The 15,870-nt window shown below is 40.4% G+C and overlaps 1 protein-coding gene across 1 annotated transcript in view; it reads left to right on the forward strand.

Moving 5' to 3' along the window:
• The window catches only part of PPP1R1C (protein phosphatase 1 regulatory inhibitor subunit 1C), a 49,005-nt gene that overhangs the window by 18,221 nt on the left and 14,914 nt on the right, over positions 1–15,870 (forward strand). Inside the window, exons 3-4 of the mRNA XM_021531329.4 lie at positions 5,639–5,676; positions 7,382–7,442. Of these exons, the coding sequence (XP_021387004.4) occupies positions 5,639–5,676; positions 7,382–7,442 (99 nt within the window). The remainder of the gene's footprint in view (positions 1–5,638; positions 5,677–7,381; positions 7,443–15,870) is intronic.

Genomic DNA, 15,870 nt, shown 5'->3' on the forward strand with positions numbered 1-15,870 from the left:
TCCACAAAATCCATTTCATGTCCGGTCATTCAAAGCCAGGACAGATCAGAATAAAGCCTTACAGAACTGGCAGCGACTGGAAGGCCACAAATTCAGGCAGAAATACAACATCAAGACAAGAGGCAGAAAAGTAAGTCCTTTTTTAAGAAATGAGGAAATAATCAAATTTTAATTCTCTTTCAAAATATATTTTGAGGACCTATACTTGATTTATGGTACTTCTTAGAATTTGTATTATATTAATATTTATCATGTATTTTAGGGAAGGAGAATGAAAAATTTGGAACAAAAATGCTTATGAGAAGGATGACTTTTGTGCTTGTTGTAATAATTAATGATTGCTCTGTGGTAAGGCTACAGACCTGATTCATCACTCTTGTATTCTAATTTCATGCCAGTGAAATGAGACTGATTTCCATGAGTCTGGCATTAAGCTGGAATAACAAGATGGTGAATCAGGCAGTATAATTCCTTTCTGAGAATGATGTGATCTAAACAAATACATTCAGATTGTTTGTAATGTCCCCACCTTCATCCAAAATAGATTACGCTTACCCATCTAAACACGTAGTCAAGTTCTCATTGATAGACACTGGCAAATAAAAGCCAGCAAGAGAAAATCAAACAATTATCTATGTAAGAATTTTTATGATGGTCTTTTCTGAATTTTTTTCCTTTTCCTACCTCTGTGGTTTAGTAAAAAGTGATGAGATGCTAGCTGATGTGGCAATGTGTAATTAGGACTCTGGCAAAAAGAAAGCATTACATGCTTTTTGATCTTGCTATGTCTTCTAGAAGATAGGAAAAGCAGTTGTGATAGCAGAAAACCCAAATATTATGTCGGTCAGTTTCTAATTCAGAGTTCAGTGAGCTTGTTTTACAAATACCATGACTAATACAGATTGTGGTGGTCAAACACCAGTATACTGGTTGATCAAAAAATATTTATTTTCTTTTACTAATGGAGAAATTGAAATGTGAAATGGCCGAAACATAATTTTCAAAAACTTCATCTTATTCTGTCATTAAATAGCAGCCGAATGAAGGATTATTTTCTGGTTTTAGTTTCTAAAATTGCCTGAGCACAAATCTATCAGCCCCCTGTGATTTTTATCTGCTCAGCTATGTTTTCCCAAGGAAAATTCCAAACTCTCTACAAGAAGCTTTCTCCAACAATTATACCAGCCTCTTACTGAGTTTCTTTTGTGTAAAAACTGGCCTCTCTGACCTATTCTGTTTCTCCAGTGCCTGACTGAAACCCCACAGAAAAGGCTTTTATTTGCTCTTGCTGAGGGGAAAGCAAGCAGGGCACTTATCTGGATGAGATAAGCCTTTGCTGGATGAGACCACTGCAGAGCCCATGGGTGACATCAGAGGCCAGCTCTTCTAAAACAGGTCACCTCTTGCCCTGCATGGCTGCTCCAAGTGCATTAACATTATCCAGGGGGAGAAGCAAGGCAGATGAACTTTGATCTCACTCTAAAACGACCACAAAGCTTCCCTCAGCACGGCCATGGTGTTTGCACAGCAGTGGAGATGGTGGAAGAAGTGATCTGCACCACCAAGCAGATTTCAGCCCAGCTCCTTCACTGGGCTCTTCTCTGGCTCCAAATGAGGACACCTTTGGGGGAGCTCAGCTCCTTGGATCGGCTGGGCAGGGGGATGTACCAATATTCAAAGACCTCTGCTAACAGCCCTGTTGGGAGACAGACCCCCTGGTGCTTCTTCAACCTATTTCAGCAACATATTGGGGCCGGGTCTTGCAGGTTTCCCTGCAAGTGGGTGAGATTTTGCCCTGGGTAAAGGCTAAAGGTTAGAATTCTGATTCTGAAAGTGGTCTGTGCAGGCAGATGGGCTCTCAGAAGTGGCTTTCCTTAAAAAATTAAGGCTTTGGTTCAGAAAGTCTGTGCACATATCTGGATTGATGGGAATACGCTTTAGACTGAACTTTTCATTGCATATTTATTTATCTGAGGATACAGAAAAAAGCCTTGAATCCTGTTTATTATTCCAGGTGATGCTCCAGCCTACATGAGGTAAGGCTCACATTAGGCTCAAACATTATTCACCCAGCACAAGGGAAAGTCCTCACTACTTTTTCCTCAGCGTGTATGTAAAGAAGTTTCTAAAACAGCTCCAGTCTTGGTTTTACTTACCTCCACTTGGGTATGTACAAACCCATTCTCAGGTCTCCATATAATTTCTATTATGCTTCTTTAAAAAATTAACCACAAAAACTGTCAAGAAATTTCTTGACTAATTAGAGTCCTGTTAGTAATTAGAGCAGCCTAGAATAAGTTAAACTGGAAAAAAGCTGTAGGTTCAGATTTGGAATACAATACAGTTATGTTGTGTTCTGTGAACAATGTTATGGTCTGTGAGGAAGGAAAATAGAATATAATTTTCTTCCCTTCTGGCCCCAAAAAGAGAGCAAACCTGTAGAAAGAAATTACCTACTGAGGGCTAGGAGTTTGTTTCACATATAAGAGAAATAGCTGATATCTTCACACTCTTCATGATATAATTGCTAAGTTATAAACATGAAAAGTGAATTTTTCATTCTGTATAACTATGATTTTTTTTATGAGCCGAGTCTGCACAGTAGTCAACAGAGTAGACAAACCAGAGATTTCATTCTGCCCTGTCAATATCACATTCTGATATTTGTGATTCAGCTTCTGATTATTTCCTGACCCTTCTGAAGATGAATTTATGCTCTAAGAGTTCACTAAAGAAATTCAGTTTATAATTGCCAATGCATTTGAGATTAATTTGAGGGTGGGAGATTCATGGCTTGTTTGACTTCCATTGGTGGAAATGTCTGATTTGTAGTTGGTAACTGATGTTTTTTCTTACCTTGTACCTTCCATTCTCACAATGAAATCTGTTGTCACAGAAATTTTCTACATGATGTCTTGATGCAGGGAGAGCACTAATTCTTACTTTCATTTACTCTCACAAGGATGCTTCCTAGTAAGACTGCTGTAACAACATGCTTTCATTAAGTTATTTAAACTGCTTTATAAAGTAACTTTATGAAGAATTGTAAGTTACACTGGAAAATCCCTCTTTGTCCAAGGAAGAGTATTCACACAATTATTAAAGTAATCCTTCTCTGCCTGGCCAAATACCCAGCCAGGCAGAGAACTCCTGACTGAGCTCCTGCCCACACTGCACTCCAGCTCTCTGCCATCCCTAAATTTCCTCTTTTACTCTTGGTACAATGTCCCTTCTCTCATTACTACTTCACTTACTCACAAGCTCTTCTATCTTCCTTCCGTGTTCCCCTTGCCTTTCTTCTCCTCCTTGTCCTCTGTACATAGAGGGTTTGTTTGATTTATCCTCTCTGCCTCGGTCTATGGCATTCTGGGATTTAGGCTTCCCTTATTCTTATTCCTTGTCACCTCTCCTTAAAAATCTAAATTCTTGATTGAATCTTATCCATCAAAATACCTGTCAAAAATTAGCATGTGATGCTCCTTCTGTCCTCAAAAAGAAACTTGTGTCAAAATGCACCATTGCCCAACCTTCATCTCCAGCCAGCTGTACCTTTCCCTTCATCTCACAACTCACTTGAAACACTTCATGGCTCCTGCCTGGAGTTTGTATCTGGAAAACCGTTTGTTGATGTGATTTTACAGGTTCTTCTTAAATGTCCACGTTGTCTGATGCTTCTCATTGGCACTATTTGCCCTGTGGATATGAATGGTTTCTCTAACTCCACACAGGACCAGTCCTTATTCCCAAAGTTGCCTGTCATATAAAGGCTGCTGGGTGAAAGGTTGCAAATGTTCTGGCAATTTTAGTGTCACATCACTCAGAACACTAAATGTGCAAGCCCAAAGGGCTGGAGTTCTGCACATTCTCAGCATCAAGACCTGAAACAAACAAAGCTAATGATGTCAGCTCTTTTTCCTTATGCAAGTGTCAGCTTGGGTTTACAAAATATATTTTTAATCTGGGCAATTTTAGATTTTCAGGAAGGAATGGGATGTAACTTACTCTTCATTGTTCTTTGCTGAAAGTCCCTGATTTATTCAAATTTCAGCATTCAAGCTAAATCCAGTATCCTGCATTAAAAAAAAAAAAAGTCCAGCGTTGGCTCATTGATGTGTTGGTATGCAACCAATAAGGAAGGCTGCAAGCACATAAATAATCACCCATTTAGCCAGCCTGACTTCATACCCCAAAGTGTTTTATGGACTGGGATAGACACTTCTATACTGAAATAGATACTGTTATACTTATTTACAGGTAGAGAAATCCAGGAGGACATCAGTGACCTTACCAAAGTTCATGCAAATGTCAATGGCAGGAAACTCCTGATTGTCTTGTCTAATTCTGTATCTGGGGGCTCATTCTTTAGTAATCAGCCCTGTTTTCAATTGCACTTTTTAACCTTGAGTATGAATGATTTGAATATCTTTCAGAGAGAGATATTGAGAAATACTTATATTGAAAAATCTGGTAAATTAATTAATGTTTGCAAGATGCACAGAGACAATGGTAAAGAATGCAACAGAAAATCAATTGATCCAGCTGCATGGACTGGCTTGTCCCTTCATACACGGCACACTACAAGAGGCCAATATGTAGAGAATAAGTCAGATGAAATGATATTGCCTAGGCCTAATTCTTTGCTCAGACCTATGGTTACAGATTGGTCCCACCTCAGTGAAAATTAAACACTGATATCTGCAAATGGAAAATTTTAGAAGGCCCATTGCTACAGTGAGAGATTGATGTCTATGTTTTTCATGACATTTTATTTTAGAGCTCCAAACTACTGTGTATCAAATATCCTGCATGATCTTTGTCAAATATTTGTGAAATCATCAGCAGAAGACAGATACTTTCTGGCCATTAACCACATGAAGACAACAGCAGCGAAATAATGAACTCATACAAAAACTGGTTATGTGCTGTGGTTAAGAAGAACCTTGAGCCTCCTCTGTGCCACACAACCTTAGTTGTTCATACAGGTTCTCAGAGGCCCTTAATTTTAATAGAAGTCTCAAGTTTGCCAATTCTGCCATACATATAGTCTAAAGCAAATTAGGGCAACAAAAGTAAAAAGTTTCAGGAAAAAATTGAGTCTGGTGATATCATACATTTTTTAAGGTGAACGATTGCTCTTTGTTAAGTCTTGTTTTGTTAATTTTACATATTACTGCAAGGCACTTTTCAGTACCAGTATTGGTATATTAGTAACTTAACTGAAGCGAGGTTCTTGCTATTATCTGAGTGCAGTAGAACCCCTTGTGAGTTTGCTTCACACCATTTGCGAACCTGACCATGGGAGAAAGTTCAGCCCCGGGCAAAGCAGCCCTGAGCCCTGGGAGCCCCAGCCGCAGAGCCCGGCTGCCAGCCAGACACAGGACCTGCTGCTGGAGGAGCTCCATCGCTCACTGGCATTCACAGACAAAAATGGGAGTTAAGTGCTTCAGATCCAGTGCTTAAGTCTAAATGCTAATCAGGGCCTCTGGCTTTCTGAGACACACAAATGAGAAAGAAAAGCTGTAAATTAGGAGGTTAATTTCTTATTTACAGCAGTGCTGTAGGTTCATGGCAGTTACAAATGTTAGCATGGAGAAACACTTCTGTATTGACTTTTCTCTTTTCATATGTTCTTCTCTAGAAAAAGATGAGAAGAGAACAAATATCTCACAGGCAGAGGTAAGTTATTTTGGTTTTTTTAACATATTAATTGCTAAAATAATTATATTGTTAAAAATTCTTGGAAACTCACTAATTCACCCTGTGGATACTTTTATTTACATTCTCATGCCACCTGCGGTAACACAGCCTTTTAAGAGCCATCATGTTCAAAGCAGGGCTGGGTAAAGCCGTGTTGTGTGCTCTGCCAGCTCTCCCGTCCCCCCGTAGCAGGGAGCCGGGAGAGGCCAGCTCCCCCTCCGCCTTGCTGCCGCGCCCCGTGGAAGCGCAGCGAAGCCAAGGGGACCCTGCCCGCTCACGCAGCCCAGCGCGGTCACATTCACACCTCTCCGCTGGGACCTGGCTCCTCGGATCTTGTTTTCTGACCTCCCCTTGCACGGTTCCTCCGATTCCCTGATCTCTTTCTCCTCTCCTCTGTTCAGAGCAGAGGGCAGCACCTTAAATAGCAGCAGGAGGTATTGATTGGTTCAAATTTGAGCTCTAATACAAACATATAAAGATTTACTGGTGTGAGGTTCACCAACTATCGCATAGTGTTTATAAATAGCTTTCTCTTTCCAAGGACAATATTTTATTTATAAATGTTATAATTTTATCCATTGTGATAAGCTAAATTGATAGGATTAGCTCTGCTTGTGTGAAACATGTCTCAAATGTTCCATGAAGAAATACATCTGATTAAAATTCATAGTCAATATATTACACATTTTTAGCAAATGTTTGGGTAAAGGCAACATCATTACTACAACTAGAAATTGATAAAATGAACGGAGAAAAAAAGCTTGGTTACACACAGTTTTTCCTTAACCCTCTGGTTAGAAGTGTGATATGGTGCTTATGTCTTCCAAAGCTAGCTAAGGGTGTACTGTATGAGGCTTTCTTGTCCTTTTTGTGTAGATATAATTCATGTTGGTATAATATTGACACCAATTTAGCTGCTTTCATTTTGCAAAAGCTGCTATGCTTTAGCACTGAATGAATATACCCCAGTTAGCTTTTTCTAACTAAACATTGATATAATGTAGTAATGCTATTATTACTCTATGTATATTGGTATAATATAATAATGCTATTATTACTCTACATGTAATTTTACTACCATTATATTGGAATAGTTTTTCTTCTGTGTATAGATGTGGCCACAAAAATTTTAACTAAATACAACACTCAAATGAGGCTCAGTTAAAGGCTGAGTGATTGGCTGCTGAAATTATTGTCTTAGGTTTAATAGGACACATTGAAAAGGGAGGGATTTTCCATTTATTTGTATTAAAATGTATATATTAATATTTCAGTGCTATCTTACACATGCATATAATCACAGTAATTGGAATGCTGGCTAATGTAAACTTTGCAACTATTTTAATATGCGTAGACATTTATTCGCCTTATGAGAATCAATTGCACAGGCTGTTAAAAGCACAGGCTATCCTAATTTTGTGTTTAACAATATTTGTATAGAACGAAGGGTAATTTTCAGTAGTATTGGGTCTGTTTTGCCTGGGAGTCATAAAGGTTGTCCATTGAACCCATATTTTTGTCTTAGTTATCCTGTGTGCATGCCAGCCGGGGAGCAGCATCAGCTGTACACAATATGTGTTTCTCAGAAGCTCTGCCGGGCACTGGGATGGGTGCACACAGGGGGCTGCCACCAGCAGAAAGCTCTCTCTGTGCCTCACTGTCCCTCTCTGCTTTGTCCCCGCAGTCGCAGAGTGCCTCTCCCAAGCAGAGGAAGCAGAGCGTCTTCACCCCACCTGCGCTCAAAGGTACTGTCAGCCCCACTCGGCCCTGGCGTGGCTGCTGTGGGACCCGAGCAGAGCCCCAGGGTCACACCCGGCCATCCCTGCCTGCCTCTCCTGTCTCCCTGCCTGCACTGCCCGCATCCCGATGCTGACCATCCCACCACCCTCAGCACACCATCTTGCTGCAGCGGCAATCGTATTTGTTTGAGGGGAAAAAAAAAAAAGTTTTTATGCTTTGATTAGTTTGCTAAAACAGATAATGCAATGCCAAACGACAAACAGAGCTTCTTGAATATCTAAATTCTATTGGTGATTGTGGGAACCCCGGGCTTGGTCTGGGGTCTCATGTGGTGGTTTTAAAGTCTCTCCTCCGACTCGTGCTTCCAAACAAAAACTCCGCAGGCTCTTGCTGTTCGGTCTCAAGGCAGTTTATTGTGAGTTATCTAAAAGATTGTCTTCTCAGGCTGCGGCTGTTTGGTCAGCAGCCGGGGCAGAGACACACACACACCCTCACATCCTCTCTGTCTTCTTCTTCTTCTTCTCTCCCCCTGCCCAGGGCTGCTGCTATCTTTTATATGATATATTACGTATTACATGTTTATAGTTTTCCCCCAATACCTACTATCTATATTACAAAGTGCTTTTCTACTCAACCAATCTGTGAGTGCCAACATCACCAAGAACATGGAGGTAAGGAAGAAGAAGGAGGAAGAACAGGATCAGCCCACTTTCCTCTATCTTAGAACTTCTGACCCCCATGTACAAAGTAAAACCCCCCCTGTACAGGTGCTAAAACCCCACTGTACAATACTAAAAAAAAATTCCCCTCTGTTTTGTAACTACTTTTCCTATACTATCTAACCCTTTGTCACTGCTTGTTCCACCTCCAAAGTTGGTAACTCATTCCATGGCTCAAACTCAAAATCACAGCTGTTTCCAGCTGCCTGCCAGGGTCTAAAATGCTTCTGACCGAGGCCTGGAACCTCTAAAAATGTCTGAGAGACATTTTGAGTTCCAACAGGTGATGTCCCCATAGAATACTATGTTTCTTATTTGAAACAAACACCCCCCCCCCCCCCCCCCCCCCCCATATTCTGCTTCTCATTTCCAGGCAGCTGTGAAAAGAACACCCAAGACTGTGGTCTGGGTATGTGACAATAGGGGGTGTGAAGACCTTCTTGGGAAGATAAGGAAAAATGAAAAGTCTTGATAAAACTTTTGAGGGATAACGTGCTTTTTAGGAATACACACAAAAGCAGCAGGAATATCACCTGGGATCAGAACAGCTACATTTAGGCCCTGCTTCTTATGTAGTTCTGAACAGAATTTGACCTGATGGTGATTGCAGTGAAGCAAGATCTGTGGTGATTCACCAGCACTTCTGATTGACACTTGTCAGAGCAGGATTATTTTCAGACTGCAGTCTAAAGGCCATCCTGCCAGGTGTCTCTTGATAGATAATGAATACATAAATTTCCATTTGTCTTCTTAACACAGTTTATTACCTGACAGAAAAGGTGGGATATCTGATTAGTTGTGTGAAATACTGCTGCTGTCATGAGGTAATCTACCGTATCAGCCAGCTCTGTGTATCTCATTCTGTAGCTGCAGTTCTCTAGAACTTGTTCTCAAATAAAATATCACTCAGCTGCCACACAAGACTCTGTTTACCAAAATAGGCTGAAGTTTGTGTGCTGGATATTAGAAATAATCTTATAACATCCAATTTCAATATTTTTTCTGGAAGGAAAATGCTTTGCATGGATAGCAATACCTATTGATCTCATTGCTGTATTATTTTGCTGTACAAGCCTAAGCTAAATACTGTGCAAATGAAGTGCAGTGTAAAACAGGTCCTCATAGCTCCTCTTTAGAACTGCATGCCTTAGCATCCTAAATTACACCATAGTCCCAGATACACAAGTAGGCACTTGGAAGTTGATAACCCTTCCTGTAAACAGGCTGGATTGCTCCACATTTACCATACTGTTACTGTCATAAATGTGATCTTTTTAATTTAAAAATTATTTGGTGGAAAATTCATTGTTCTTCCTTTTCACTGGTATGAAAGTATGAATTTTTTTGTTTGTTTGGACTGAGAGATTGTGAGGCAAATATATAGCAATGTGAAATAGACAGTGCTATGCAATACACAAAGCTGTTTCTACTGAGAAATACAGAGTTTTTGTAATTTTTTTAAATTTTCTGGTTTTATAGCAGTTGAAGATAATGCTATTCAACAGTATTTTCAGAATAACAGACTTCACAGTTCCACACTCCTCCTCGACTTTGAGCATATATACATATATATATTTCCTGTGCACTGATTTTTCCCCAGTATAGTCATAATATGGTATTTGACATAGAGTAAAGTAAAAAACCAACATTTTTACAGCCCCTTGTCTGCTCCATACCCTCTGGGGCTGTTACTAATGGAAGCTGGGATAGACTGTAATCTGGTATCTTACATTTAAAGCTGGAGGTAATAAATGGAGTGGAGAAGAGGAGCAAATATTTTCATTTGTTAACCTCTGTGGCATTTTAGTAGTTTGTAGCTGCTGTTAACTCAAAGCTCCCAGAAATAGGCCAAGCTTGCAGGCAGTGGAACTGGGCTGGAAGCTGAGACAGCAGCTGTGTGCAGAGGGCTGTGGGAAAGCCAAGGGGCCATGGCAGGAGCTTTGCTCTATGCCTGCAGCAGAAAAGGATCAAGAAAAACCATGGGCAGAGTTGCACTTCAGCCTGACTCCAAATCTCCAAGTAGCTGAAAATAGTTTTGTAACAGTTTTTGTAAGTTTCTTGAAATAATTACTGTGTGAAAACTGTGTGAGAAAAAGGTTGCTGGTTTCTGAATTGATGGCAAGGCAGGAGAGAGAAGGAGGAAAATAATGTGTATGTTGTGGTTATAGGAACCCATATAAAATGGGAAATTGTTGGCTTGTTTGAAAAGAGTCAAGCAATATGGGACAATGGTGATGAATGGTTACAATACCAGAACTATAGTACGTATTAGATGAAATACCTAAATATATGGAAATATATGCAATAAACACAGTACTGCTGAGGTTTTACCTATCATGGTAAATATATGGAGATCAGCCTCTTAGTTAAATTGCCCAGATAAGGGGTTCCTATTGCCCAGAGAAGCTATGACTTCCTTTCCTGGAAGTGTCCAAGGCCAGGTTGGATGGGCCCCTGAGAAACCTGCTCTAGTGGGAAGGGGGCTGGAATGAGATGATATTTAATGTCTCTTTCAACCCAAACCATTCTATGATTCTGTGATTCTATTCTTTGATATATATGGGGGCATATTTTTTTCCCTCTGACATTGCTCTTATTGAACTAATATTCAACATCATGATCTGTCTAAGACCATGCCCAAATATTTCAGTTTCATCATTACAGAAGCTTCCTCTAGCTCAAGGCTGGGCTGTGGCTGCTGCAGCAAGCTGTAGCAAACCTGGTGCAACAGGCAGCTTCTTATTACTGTATAACTGTGTGTACTTTGGCTCCTGCTTTTATTTTCCTAAACAAAAACACACCAGAGTTCCTACAGACAGAGCAAATAGCTGACTCATCTCAGAGCATTGTTCTTTTTACTGGAATACAGTGTGCTGGAAAAATCAATGTGAGAGCTATTGATTTAAGTGGTAATCTGGAGAGGGACTCAGCTGGCCAACCAGATAACAGCTGAGCATGGTGTGCTTCTTAGTATTATATTACCAAACCTAATGGATGTCAAAGAGGTTTTCCATTTTGCTTTCATAGATATTTCTTTCCTAACCTGCCACACTAGTGTTTAATTCCATGCTGGTATGTAGCATGCAATGTTGGCAAAAGTCAGTATCTGAATACTGCACCAAATGAATCCATCTTATTTTCTGTTTGTTGTGATTCACCTCTTGTCACAGTTTTTTTATGTTTAGCAGCAATCTTAACTGAGGATTTCATCCTCAGTTCCCCTCCAGTTCCCCTCCCCCAGCATTACCTTCAGTTCCCCTCTTTGTGTCACTTTTTCTTCTATTATTCATGGGTTTTTATGCCTGAACTTCAAGTTTTCTCATCCTTTAAGGTCTTCTTCTTCATATGTGAAGGTTAGCTTGAACCTCCCTATGAAAAATACCATAAAAACAACCACAGGAATGTTCTGCAATTTGAATAGTCACCAGTTTTGCCTTGGGCAATCTTTTGCAGTCAGTTCTCAATGTGTAAGGCCTTTTTTTCCTATTTACTAATCTGCTTCTTGTTCTTTATGACAAAACCAAGAAGAATCCTTTGATCCTTTTCCAAAGTAGATGTCCAGCTGTTTTAGCACAAAGGTCCGTCCGTCCATCCATCAAGCACAAACAGCATCTTCAGAAATATCTTCATTATTCTGCTTGGTGTGCGAGAGGAGACCCTGGAAGTCTTTCTGGGGTCTCGTTTTTTTACCCTCACACTTGCCAGAGAAGTCTAAAATGGGATGATAACCCTTCCAGATAGAGAGGGACCGAGTGAAGGCATCTCAGTCTGCCAAGGCAGAAGTGGATTGCGCTTACCCCAGGTAATGGTGTTTCCTTGGTGTCTCCTTACCACTTGAAAATCAAAAGAGAACATTTGGGTCTCAGAGCTGCAGCTTTCCATGCCAGGGCACGCTTCGTGCTGGGGCAGTTTCCTTTCACCTAGGCAGTCGTGTTTTTTTGGTAGCCCAGCTCATCCTTGGAAGGAAATGCAGACAGCAGTGGCAGGAAGCAAGGCTCACAAAGACTGACAGAAGAGAGCCTGAGCTGTTCCCAAACCTGCATTGCTCCCCAGAGGTCCCAGATCCCCACATTATCCACCAGCCATTGCTATTAATACTAGTGGCTATTTAAGCACCATCAAGGTCTCCCCCTGTGAAGGAAGTGCACATTCCCAAGTGATTTGAGGATTTCATTAGCAGTGAGTCTACCAGCCTGGATGTGCTGCATGTCAGAGAAATAGGAAAACTTCACTCATCTTAGTTCACTCTGCAAGAGGCTGTTTAGATCAGATTAAGATCCTGCTAATTTCAGAAGGCTTTAAAGAAATTTTTTTGTAGCTGTCTGTGTTCACTGGACCACCTTTGCAATGAGGAGCCATAAAATCATTATTAAAGTCATTCCCCACACAAGTAAGAGATACATTTGACTGTTTTTCCTCTCAGCCTTTTGGGAAATAAATGCTTTAAATTCCCCTCCTAATGTATTTTTCTTTGCATAAAAACAAAGGCTTTTTCCTGAGCTAGGCCTCAGCTACAAGATTTGTAATTGGATTAAATCAGAGCTGTTATAAATCTAAGGAACATTCAAAGACATTATTTTGGTTTGAGTCATTAAAACAACCAGAACTCACTGGCTTTTCCCAAAGTGTTCAGACCCAGGGATTTGATACATGCATAATTCTAGTATTTACAATGATGGTTGATATTAAATGAGCTCTTTCTAGCTCCTGCCATGAATTTCAGATGCTCTGCTTGTTTAGTGCCTGCTTGTTCTTCTCTCCAAAGGAAACAACATGCAGAATAAATGATTAAAATCATGATGTCCCTCCTGAAATATGTAATTTATTAAAAGCAATTAGTACAGTATGTGGCCCTCATCCAAATTTGTAACCCCTTAGGCCAGCTTGACGATGTCTGATGCATCTCATTACTTTGTGACTGAAGGTTAACAACGAACATGGGTAGAGTCTGGAGACATTAAAGATTATTGTTAGTACGGTAAGCACTGAGTTTGGAGCCCATGAGAATCATTGTGGAACAAAAATCTCAGGCTAAATTTACTTCAAGTGGCACAGGAATGAAGTTTCTAAGGCTTTAGCAGTCACTACAAAAACTTGTATCATTTTACAGGCTGTCTTCTTACATGGCAAACTCTGCAAAGAGCTTCTAGTGTTAACTAAATACTAACTAAATCAGTGTAAGAAAATGAAACATCCCACTATTCTAGAAAGAAAAATACCATGTGTTTTTTTCTTCTGTTTCATACATGGGTTTAAATTTAATTTTTAGGAAATTAATGTTAGCCGTAACATCAGACATCTTAGTCTTCTAAACATCAAAACTAGGCTTGTAAAAATTCACAAATTGAGCTGGAACTCAGTCAAACTTTTCTTATGTGGGTGAGTCACTTTGACTCAGCCTATTACATTTTTCCAATCTCTCCAATGACGATCCTTTTTCAAAGATGATTGTGCTGCACATCAGCCATGTGGCCAGAACAGGAGATGGAGATGGTTTTCAATTATTCTCTCAGTCCTGAGTGGTATTTTGGACCTCCTTCCTTTTCCAGTAAGCTAAATGGCTGTGATAACTACTGGGCAGGGGGCTAGGACTACTGCACAAAACAGGTAATGTCCAGTGGTTGGAGCAATTCCTGAGGTTGGGAAGGAATCTTCCTCTAATGCCTTAGCAGAGCTGCCATGTCCCTGGAGAAACATCTCTTTTGTAGCCTGGTAGTACCAGTCCTTCACCACATTACTTTTATGCAGAAAATCTGTCTCAGTAAGCTGTTTCTTGGGTGACAGAAGGCTAAGCTCTGCCTTGTTCTTCATGTGCACTGCTCTTGTCAGTTCATGTGTTGTGATGCGACAAAATGCCATCAGTGCACTTCATTTCCTGGGTGGAAGGCCCACAGCTCTCTGGACCTTCTGAAGAACTGGGAATAGAAGATTTATGCTGCAGTTTTGCATCACTGTGTTTTTCCCTTGTCCCTAACTTGTTCACAAGAGGTGCAGCTTTGTTTCCCAAACGACTTGTTCTCATCATTTATATACCATTCTTATCCACATCTTAGTCAGTGCACCTCAGACAGCCACACCACTGGAAGCAGAATGGCCTTGAATGGATTTCCTGGCTATCTTTACCTGGATATCTTTCCTGGCTATCTCTGCCTGGTCTCTTTCCTCCCTCCTCTCTCCTTCCTCAGACTTCAACTGTAGGATGACAACAGTAGATACAATTAAGAAAAAAAGAAAAGCTAAATTAATTAGTGAATCACTGAGTTGGTGACAGGGATACATCAGATTGCTGCCATCTCAAGTTCAGTTGGCTGCCACTGTTGTGGTACTGCCCAACACGTTGGCAGACACTGCTGTAGTCTGTATTTAATTTCTTGCTGTTGGCAGCTTTGAATACATTTCATTTCACAGCTGGCGGCTCCTACTTCAAAATGGCTCTGGCCTTGGCTGAATAAATATTGCAGTACCTATAGAGAGACCAAGGTGTCCAGTGGAGACTGAGCTTGACATCTGTTCCACAGAAAAACTGGGATGTTTGTGTTATAACTTGTCATCTGCCACTATTACCTGGAGGGAAGAAGAAAGGGCTGTGTTGAGCACTAATGTCAGTTCCTAAATTACCACGTGAGGTCCAACACAGACCAAAGTCTGGGGGAGTATTTCTGCTGGCCTCATTTGGCTCAATGTGAAATCCATATATCTGATAGTTCCTTCTCATCTTGTGCAATGAATGCTAAACAGACCTCCTTCTAAAGGTACAACTTAATTTTTATGATATAAGTTAATCTTAGAAAAATGCTGTGAAACAGCATTTATGACTTATAAATAGTGTTATTAAGCATTGTTGTATTAAATACAGGGCTGTGTAAACATCCTACAGTTTCTAAGCAGTAACAGATGACATTAAAAAGTCAGCCTTTTAAGAGCTAGCAACATACAATACTATAGAACAAAATATGGGAGACATAGTACATATTTTAAAGTGTAAAGTAGAAATCCAGGGAAGGGCAGCATGTGTTGTTCTGGTTACTTTTTTTTACAAGATGTATTTATAGTGAAATTACAAAGATTTTTGGCAGTGTTGTGTTCTGAATTGAAGCAGCTTTTGAAGAAAAGATAATATTTTTATAGGAGAAGATGTAAGATTCTTATGAAGTCAGCCATTTGACAGGGCATTAAATTTTATTTCCTTGCTGTATGTTCTATGCTGGAGGTTAACAACCAAGCCACATGGCAGACACTGACTCCAACCAGCCCTACTGTAATAAATAATAATTGCCCCTCTGTTTCATCTAAAGCATTGTAAATCTGGAATTTGATCCCAAGCAAGATGGCAGAATGAAAGCCTGGATTAGACATTGCTGCTCCTGTTCAGTGTTTGACATCTCCCAGACAGGCAGGGCAGGATTGTGCATACAGTGAGGGCAAGTGCATGTGCCAGGGCCTCGCTCCCCTTGGCTCTGAGCACATTCCTCCTGCAGCATTGCTGGGGTCATGGCTGGGGAGCAGTGGAGGAGCTTCTCAGTCTGTATTGGGGTGTTCTGGAGGTAGATGCAGTATATACATACAGAGGGACCTCTCCTAAGAGTGTATTTCTAAAAAGTCTCCATAGTATCTGGGCTGCTGTCTCATTTGATTTACCCTAAAAAGAAAAGCCTTCCCTGGATTTGTACCTAACTGCATAGTTCTACAGTCCCTCTTTGTCCATTAATGGCTG

Source organism: Lonchura striata, chromosome 7 (genome assembly GCF_050655825.1).
Source record: "Lonchura striata isolate lonStrDom1 chromosome 7, ASM5065582v1, whole genome shotgun sequence".
NCBI classification, from domain to species: domain Eukaryota; kingdom Metazoa; phylum Chordata; class Aves; order Passeriformes; family Estrildidae; genus Lonchura; species Lonchura striata.